The 9,970-nt window shown below is 42.8% G+C and overlaps 1 protein-coding gene across 1 annotated transcript; it reads right to left on the bottom strand.

Moving 5' to 3' along the window:
* Positions 1–6,511: 6,511 nt before the first annotated feature.
* Positions 6,512–9,641, bottom strand: FGF23 (fibroblast growth factor 23; the record flags this gene model as incomplete). Its single annotated transcript, XM_084267490.1, has 3 exons — positions 6,512–6,949; positions 7,459–7,562; positions 9,419–9,641. The coding sequence occupies 3 exons, from the start codon at positions 9,639–9,641 to the stop codon at positions 6,512–6,514; spliced, it is 765 nt and encodes a 254-aa protein (XP_084123616.1).
* Positions 9,642–9,970: the final 329 nt, after the last annotated feature.

The raw sequence follows: 9,970 nt of genomic DNA, 5'->3' as shown, positions 1-9,970 counted from the left end.
AACATTGTGCCTTAGATGTGAAATGATGAGAATTTGAAAATTAAATAGCAAAATCATCTTGAGGTACATGTATAGCAAAATAGGGAACAAGGAAAGAAGTGTCAGGAAAGTTGCAGTGAGTACAATGAGTAGAGTTTAGTCTTAAATTATATCCCCAAAATGAATGATTCAATTTACAGCAGTATCAAACACAAGCAGAAAAGAGGATGGATAAGGGGAATGAGCTTAAGGAAAGTACCACGTTTAAAGCCAAGAATTAAAGAATTTAATATGCTCCTGTCAGGGGAAATGACTAATCTTTATTGCAGAATTCTGTAAGCACATCTAAAATTACACATCTGTAAGAAAGCATTTTAAATAGAACTGTCAGGTTGGGTGTGGAGCCATAGGACTAGAGAATAGGAAATAAAATATGTTTTTTATTTGAGAAAGGAGAACAAAGTAATTGTACAGCACTGTTTGTTTGACCTTAACATTCAGGGCTTTAGAACAAATTCTGAAGGAGAATGTAATTGCAGACAAGAGAGGTAAGTGAAACCTGGAACATAATTGAGTTTTTAGCATAAGTAGTTTATACTAGACTAAAGTGATAGATATTTGTTGAAATAACTGATGTCTAGGTGAGAGAAAAAATGATGGAATATGATCTAGGTGAATTTTAATTCATCACTTGACATAATGCCATGATGGAAACCATCACCTCAACTGGAAAAGATAAGTGTTGCTAGGAAAATAAAACAAAGGTGAAGTAGGTATGCAAGAAATCTAAAGGCATATGAGTCATGAGGTCAAGCGCTGAGCTGGAGTAAAGGTAGTATTTGAGTTCCTCATAGGGGAGTTTGAAATAATGTCTTTGAATGAAAATACAGGAATGTGGAAATGTTAGTGAGGAACCATCATCAACAACTAGGTGGATCAGAGTATCATGCAGAGGAAGAAATGGTGAATTTAAGGAGTGAAATTAAAGACATGGTGTGAAACGACAGACTGCAAGTTGGGGCACTTCGATACCAATGACAAGCATGTTCTCTACAAGCTTGGAAGTTTATTGCTGAAAACAACAACGGAGGACAATACCCTGAGGTAACACTAAGCTCTGACTTGCTACGGGTAGTTGGTGGTGTTGCATTTAGACAGACAAGCCTGATCCTGAAAGGTGTCTTGTCAGAGTAAGAAGGAATTGATGCCATTGTACGAGCCCTGGTGGCATCTCACCTGCAACGCTATGTGTAATTCTCACCACTTTTGAGGAGGAGCTCTACCTTGAAGATGGAAGGCAACGACCTGAGTCCAATGAATCAAGAACTTTGAGTTACTCAGGTAAAAACCAGCAGCATTTTGTCTGGAAAGAATGGAATAGAACTATTTCAGTCAGAAAGGACCTAAAGTGATCATCTGGTGTAACTGACTGACCAGTTCAGCGCTGATCAAAAATTAAAGCGTGTTAATTAGGGCATTGTCCAAATGCTTCTGAAATGCTTACAGGCTTGGGGCGTTGACCACATCTTTAGGAAGCCTGTGGGTTTTTAATGGATTACCATTTAGAGTTTAGATTTTATGCTCCTACCAATAAATGCAGAGCATTCCTTAAACTATTAAATATTTGAATTGGATATAAAGCAAGAGCAGGACTCAACCTTCCTGATTTGGTTGGACACAGGGTTTCAGAAGATGCTGAGCAGACCTGCAGCATCAGAATGAACAGACTACAGCAGAACCAGGTAGACTTTTTCAGCTTGATGGGACCTACAAGGAGCATCTAGTCCAACTGCCTGATCCCTCCAGGGCTGACCAAAAGTTAAAATGTTGTTATGGTGACTGTCTGAATGCCTCTGGAACATTGACAGGCCTGGGGCACCAACCCCCTCTCTAGGAAGCCTGTTCCAGTTCCTGACCTTCCTCTGAGTAAAGAAATGGTTCCTAGTGTCCAGTCTGAACCTCCTCTGGTGCAGCTTTGAGCCATTCTCTGAGCCAACTTTTACACAGTGAGGGTGACAGAGCACTGGAATAGGCCACCCAGGGAGGTGGTGGAGTCTCCATCTCTGGAGATATTCAAGACCCGTCTGGACGCCGATCTGTGCAATATGAGCTGGGGAGCTGCTTTGGCAGGGGGGTTGGACCCGATGATCTCTCGAGGAGCCTTCCAACCCCTATGATTCTGTGATTCTGTGATTCCCGTGCATCCTATCGCTGTATCTTAGGGAAAAGACACCAGCATCTCCTCCACTTTTCTCCTCAGGAATCTGAAAGGAACAGAGAGGTTGTTCTATGTGGGGTCATGAGTAAGCAATAATAAACAGTGGCAAAGATTCATTAGACGATAATTGTGACGTGGTGTCTGCCACATCAAGGCTGAATTCTGCTGCAACCTGCAAATACCTTGCAGGGGACTGTAGTGCTGCTCAAGCACAGTCTCCATTTTTTTTCTTACACACACTTCTAGAAGAGGAGTCACTTCACTTTAAACAGATTTTCCAGAGCCTGGGGATCAAGTGAATTTTTGTAGGAGGTTTGGCTTCTGGAAGGAAACAAGGACCAGGCAATCTGAATTTCATTGGTTGTCCTTCACCACTATCGTCCATGCTGTTGCCTTCAGTGCTGTTCTGAGGTACCTTGCAGATGCCTGGTGTTTTATTTGAGTTACTCCCTGAAGAAAACAGCCTCAGAAAGAATTCCTATTAACACCTCCTGATCCATTAAATGACAGTCTTTGGATCACTCCTCTTGCTCTTCATTTGTTCCTTGCCAGTTGTGGGTTCAGTTCACAACAGAGAAAGCTTCCTGGACAAGGAGAGACAACAGAACATGCTTTTGTGTTTGCCCGGCTCTTGGAAAGAGATAGAAGTGGCAGAGATGGTTTCTAGGGCCACAGTTGCTCTGCAGCGTGCCGCCTTCTTCTTTCCCTGTGCACACCTTGCTGTGAATGAGTTTGGACAGTCCCAAGGCAGTACTGAAATGTCAAATGTGTGTGAGACTAGGTGATACAAGCTGATTTTTTCCAGTACCTTGGTACCTATTAAGTTTCTCAGACGCCTCAATCCCATTGCGCATTCATACTGTGCTTCCTTCCCCCTTTGAAGTCTATGGACCGAAACTTTAGCAATGGGAGGAGAAAGGGATTTTGGAGAAGAGTTCCCCACCTACCTGACCACCCTCCCACCCAAGCCCACTGTCTTCTTGCCCACAAAGTGCAACACTACTGTGGTGCTTGGTGGCAATATGATGCTTCTCTTGGCATTGGCACCACAGCAGATGCAAATGACACTGCAGACTATGAGAGAGCTCTGTAGAGTATCTGTGGCGAGGGGAAGCGCTGCAGGGAGGTGGTCTGTCAGACCCAAGGACACCTGTCACTTTGTAGCTCTCCCTGGACCACCACAGGAAAGAACTACAGGGACCTTATCTGCAGTTTTAGTCAGTCTGAGACCCTGACCATGGCCATAGGATTTGAGTTAGACTATTTTGTGTGAGCAGTAATGGTGATTTATCGAGTATCTTTTACCCTGATGTCTTGGAGCCAGGATCACGAATGTTTCCTAGTGGTACTGAACTGCTAGACCAGGGGTTTTCCATTGCTTTGAGGTTACAGAGGAAGTTTCCCAGTAGAGGTGACAGTCAGTTTAGTCCTACTAAACCTGCGTTTTTCTCACCATCCTTCACGGAACTTCCACGGCTGCAGTGCATGAAACACCCAGCTCGCTGCAATCCACGAGGTTAAAAGGTGTGTGTGGGGGGAGGAGGATGGTGGAATGCACAGATTTTCAGACACAGCTAGTACCATTTATTTACTCCAGTCTCTTGGGAATGAGAGCTTGAACAGACGGTGTGAAATCCACCATTTGGAGAGAAGGAAACGTTTATTGGTACTTTTATAAAAGGAAACAGTCTCTATCATACATTGTTATAAATATTTATAAATATTCTGTAGGACTTAAAACCCACTCAAATAAATAAATAAATACTGCAATATAAATAAGTAATGCTCTTTCTTACTAGCTGGTGATGGCCAGCATCTCCTTTGAAGAATTAATTCTCCTGACATTTCCAAACAATAGTTACAAATACGGGGTTTTGTTGCAAAATCTGTTGTGCTTTCACTCTGACCTTAGGGACTGAATCCGTGGGCTATTGGTGGTGTGAGCAACTTTCTTATCTTCTTGTAGTGTCTAAATGTAGAAGTGGGACAGAGATTTAACCAAACTGCTGCAGGACTTGGAATCCACAACAATTGATGCGACGTGGAAACTTCTGCTTGTGTAATTGCAGTCCAGAGTTCTCGAAGCACAAAAGCCAAGAAGAATGGTATAGGAATCAAGTAAAATTATTAAACTAGAACACATAGATAAAATCACACATCTCCACTGCATGGACAGCAAGGTAAGGAGTCTTGCTGTGTTTTGAATAAGCAAGAAAATACACAGCTATCTGCCCACCCTGTGATCCTCCTAAATCCATTAGAATTGCTTGTTTCCTTTTGAAATTAATCAAAGCCATAATGAGTTTAGAAGATGAAAAATCAATAAATTATAAGACAGGAGTCTTGGTCTAATCCTAATCATTTGGCTTGTCCTGCACTCTTAAGAACTTCTATGAATTACTACATTCCAGAAAAACTATTCTAACAGCAGAATCAGCCCCTATGACTTGTCTAACGTAACGTGGATGTCGTAGATAAAGTGATATCCTGTATATATACTTATGTAGGAATAAAGATTATTTTAAATGCTGTCAGTAGGACAGACCCTGCTCTAAATCCAGAACAATTTTAATGAAAGCAAGAGACACAGGGGACCTTACTTTGATTTTGACACTGCTGTAACTCAGTGGCTTCAGTGAATTACTTCACGAGACAGACAGAACAGGAGACTCCAGCCTAAAGTCTTTTGCATTAGTGCTATGAGTGCATTTGTGACAATCGTACCGTTTTCAGACTGCTGTCAGGCTGTTAAATATACTAAATAGACAAAACAGAAGAATCTGCATCTCAACATGCAGAAAATGCACACACACCAAAATAAAAAACTCTTCTCAAGTATCTGCCACACTGGTTTGCTGCTTTTTTTTTTCCTCCTGCTGCTCATTGGTACCTCACTATTCCTTTCTGAGGAGTACATCAAGGATAACTTCTTCAGAACTACACAGGTGTAAGATTACAAGAAGCTTGAATCAAATGGAAAGAATTAAGAAGAAAAATGGTATGTACACAGTTTTCCAGATCCTCTTGAAAATGAACACAGCTCCATTAAACCAAATCAAGCTATACTGAATTCTAGCAGCTAACAATTTGACACCTAAATGACAAGGAAATGCTCTGCCATGCAGATACTCTTAGGTAAAGATTTGTAAACTTCAAATGTATACACCAATCTAGGGAAAAGGTTTTGTCAACACTACAGATCTTCTGATTATTATTAAAGTAATTTCACTCTTACAAGTACAATGCATCTGATGCCTGCTCAGAAGTAAATAGAAACATGGATGCTAATCTTAGGTTCTCCTAAATAGAAATTTCATTTTCACTCATTTGATGAGAGTCTCCATGAGCTACTAAGAGTTTGACACACATAAGGCATAATTCTTGGGTGTTTCCCCCGCCCCTGCATAATTCAGCAGTGTGCAAAACAAATCATCCTGTTTAACACGCTATTGATTGTTAGTAATCCTGGTACTTCTCTCTGGGTTGGAAATATGCAAAACTACTGCCTGTCTCTACATTATATTTCCATATTGTGATGCTAGAATTTAGCAAATAGACAAATGTGATCGAGAAGGACTTGAAAAAATCACAGAACAGAATTATAGAATCATCTGAGAGAACAATGAGACTCTCCTCTTTTCTTCCCCAAACATCACCTCAGATTCACTAAGTGTCAGAAATGACTCTTTCTACACAAGACCTTTGATTTTATCCCGTTCTCCTGTCAGCTACTCCAGTTTTCCACATGTGCTGCACTTACAGCAACAAAGCAGTCACTTTTTCACTCCCGTGTGCATGAAAAGGAACTGCAGCTCCAATTTAACAGCTAAAAACTTATATAGTAATTTTTATATGATAATAAACCACACCATCAGTCAGTTTGCCTGCTGTGCTTGCACAGCCAGGGGTGGGCCTAGTAAGAGGATCCCCTGTCTCTTTTGGCATCTCAGCTGCTCCAGGTCTCTTCCCAGTCACATCAGTAGCACACCACCAGTTTCTTGGTTGGTTGAAGGGAATTCTTTTTTTTTCACTGATGCATACCTAAGGTGACTCAGACCCTACAAGGTTTGGTTTGTATTATTCTTTTTTTAAATAATAAAAAGGTACCTTCTTTCCAGTAGAACAGATCCCCAACTAGAAAACATCCAACTTGGTTTTTTTTTCACTAAACTGCCATCTCTGGGGACAAAATTTGAAAGGAAGGATTCTTTCCCAACGTCTTTCAGGTTTCTAAGAGCCATTTAGGCCTTCAGACTGAGCGTGCTAAACCATTCCTTCTACCTGTGTCTTCAGCTTGCCACGGGGGAGGCCGAGTTATCTGGTAATGTAGAAGCGCGGGCTGGCGTACCTCCTGGCATCCATCATAGCGTGAGGGTCGTCCGGGTTAACCACGTCGTTCTGGTTGATTCTCACGGGCTCCCTGGGCACGTGGGGGAAATCTGCTTGCTGCTGCAACTGAGATCCCAACGCAGAGATCTTTCTCTGTGGGGCCAGGATCTGGTGAGGATCCATTGGATCAACATCTGCACTTCTAGTATTTCTGTGGGGCTCGGGTGTGTTGAATCGAAACAAAGGGATTTCATTTCTCCTGGACAAAAACTGGGAGTATGGAGGTGGATTCATCCCTGGGAGGAAAGCTTGTTTAACTCTGCCTAAGCTAACCAGGAAGTTGTGTTTGGGAGACTGGTACACATCATATCCATTTTCCAGTGTCCTGTGGTTGAACATGCAGTCCTCTTGACTGAAGTAGTGCTTGGGGAAAAAAATAGGACACCTGTGAGCAGAGGGATTTGGTGACTGACAAGTGCCAATTAGAGATGGAAAGGGGGACAAGATCTTACAGCAGTCGTTTTTCTGACCTGCCAGGTCTGCAACTCAGACTATTCAGGATTAGTCAAAGGAAGGTCAGAGTTCCATTACGAAGGTATAATGACAGCACTGTTTTCTTTCAGAATGCTGCATTGCTTGAACTACTCCCAACCCATGGCTGTAAGCTACAGCAGGAATTCAGATGGGTCCATCACTAGATCTCATTCTATCCTCGTTTACCCAAGCAGGAGCTCAGGTGGTTTATGTCAGCTCTACAACTCCATATGTAATCAAAGAAAAGAGAAAAATTTAACCCAAGTGGCAAGTCCTCAGCTCACTTATATCTACATCTTCCTGCTGTAGGTGTATGGATTTGTCCCGGCTAAGAAAACGGGCACCACAGTAGCAGACTGCGCCTGTTTTGGTCTTGAGCCTTAGTAAAACTTACTCACCGAACCAAAAATGTTCCCCTTCATGTCCATACATAGGTAGCGTCCACTCTTCACGCCTGTGATTATTACCAAGCCAGCACCCTCAGACTTGATCATTAGGGCACCTATTTAGAACAACAAAGATGTCAAATCCAGGACCCAGTCTGACACAGCACCGTTGCCTTACAGACCCACACATACTCTGGCTGGAAGTGTCCTCTGGAGTTCTGAACCAGTCTCCCATGACAACTGGAATTATTGCTCACCCAAAATCAGGTTAATTGTGGCTTTGCCTGTCTGAGCCTTGGAAATCTCCCAGGATGGAGATGCCACCACCTGTCTGGGTGGCTTGTTCCAGTGCTGCATTAACCTCCTAAAGACAATTTTTTTTCCCTAACATCCCTTCTGAAGTCCCAAACCCCATTCTGGGACCACTGTCCTTAGTTCTGTATTGGCCACTACCAATGGGAGTTTGTATAGATGATGCTTAACCTCCTTTAGTGCTCTAAGAGCAGTTTCACTGATGCTGAGTAAAGTGGGAATGGTAAGGTTCCTTTGACCTGCTGACCACAGTAGGTGGTTTGCCTTCCCCTCAGAGTGGGTGACTTCTGTCTGACTGGGTTCCCACTGTAACCCTGGGTGCCCGTGTGGCTGCAGGGGGTTCTTGCAGCCCTGGTGCAGAACTTTTCACTCTTCATTTAACTGGTATCTCAGTGGTACAGTGGTGCCTCAGCTGAGATTCATTCACTCTCCTTCTCGTGACCCCTTTCATTGCCTGATTTCCACCCTTCCTTCTCTACCCTTCCAAATACCGGTGCATTGGCTTTGTGACAGACATTGGAAAAACATGGTTTGGCTGCCTGTTATTCTCTAAAAGATCACACTGTTTCTTGACCAACATGCCTAAAATGAGTTTTATAAAACCTTTAAATATGCAGGAAGTATAACAAGAAAACAGCACAAGCATTCCTGCAAGTGTTTCATTAGTAAACCCAATAAAATAAAATATCAGGACTTGATTCCATTATAACTTTTAAAAACTTCCTTTTCTCTGGGTATGCTTATATAAAAACATCATTGCATATGCTTCCATTTTTAATTGCATGTTTGAAGAAGATGCTGTGCAGCAATAATAATAATAATAATAAATATTACTTTATGATGCCTGGCTACTTGTGATCTGAGTGCTGCTAAAAGAAAAGTACTTTTGAAATGCTGTGAAAGAACCCTAAGTCTTAACCACCACCCCTTCCTCCCCTTCATTTTCCTACTAACTAGAATGTTTGGGCCAGGTGTTCAGCACGGGAAGTACACCTTAGTTTTCCATGAAAATAAACTACAATGAGACAATTTGAGAACCTCTTGGTTACTGCAGGGAACAGTTACTTCTTACGAACCCCAAAGCTTAGCACTTCTTTTCTGACTGTCTGGCTTTTCATCATCTTCCCCTTTCTAATCAATCTTTCCCTACCCATGTTCTAGGCACATTAGAGTTACTTTTAGTAGTTTTCAGCTCTCTGTCCCAAAAATCAAGGTTTTATGGATCCTATCAGTTTCCCATCACTGCTGCAGTGACTTCCCTCGGAGCAGTTCCTTTGGCAATTCTGTCACCGCAGTGGGAAGCAGCTGTTTGGGGAAAATCATCACTGACCTCCAACAGGAACCTCCACAAGAAGCTGTGGGTAAAATCATGAAGTGAAGGATAATTCAAGTAGGTTTTGCTTGCAGGAGTGTTACAGGAACCATGAGGCTTTTATTCCTCTTAGGCAAGGAATGTAATTCCCCATCCACTAGATTTCTTTGGGGAAACTGGTTTATTTGTTAAAAAAAAAAAGGACTATAGTTACACCTATTTTCCATCCCATAGCTATGTTCCTCTGCCTGCCTGCTTAAGGATTTTCTATAGGTAGTGAGGAAACCAAAGCCTTGTTCTCCCTCCCCTGCTCCCATGAAGACCGAGGGTCCATAGCAAGCCACTTACTGTAAATGGTTTGATGAGGGACACCATCAACGTAGCCATCAGCATTGATTTGGAGATGGAAGCTGTTCCTCTCTGTGTCTGTGTAGAGGTGCAACAGGCGGTCTCCATTCCCCCAGCTGGGATTCAGCAGCGGAGAGGAGTTGGGAAAGGCGAGGGTAGCCTTCAGGCTGCAGAGCAGCAGCAGCAGGTACCCCAGGCAGCTATCGGGACCGCTCGGTGGCATGGCTGGCTGTTCCTGGCTCTTGGTGGGTACCTGCAAGGTGAGACTTCTCTCTGCTCGTCGCTTTCCCTTCGTCGCCTGTGTCTGGAGGGTGAGTCCTCAGATAGGTTCCCTTCTTCTCTGCAGAGGCTTATAAAGGGCAGCAAAGTGACATCACACAGGAAAAACTTCTCCACATCCTTGATTTCTGTCAAAGCAACATTTTAAGTGTCCTGAAACCTCAAGGGAAGGATCTCTGGCTAAGGTGCGGGGGGGAAAAATGTAAGGTTTCTAAAGACAGCTCACGAAAGCTAATCATATGTTCAAATGTTATCTACAACCCTGTGACATCT

The sequence above is a fragment of the Gallinula chloropus genome, assembly GCF_964237585.1.
Source record: "Gallinula chloropus genome assembly, chromosome: 1".
In the NCBI taxonomy this organism is placed as follows: domain Eukaryota; kingdom Metazoa; phylum Chordata; class Aves; order Gruiformes; family Rallidae; genus Gallinula; species Gallinula chloropus.
This window is presented reverse-complemented; position numbering and strand designations above follow the sequence as displayed.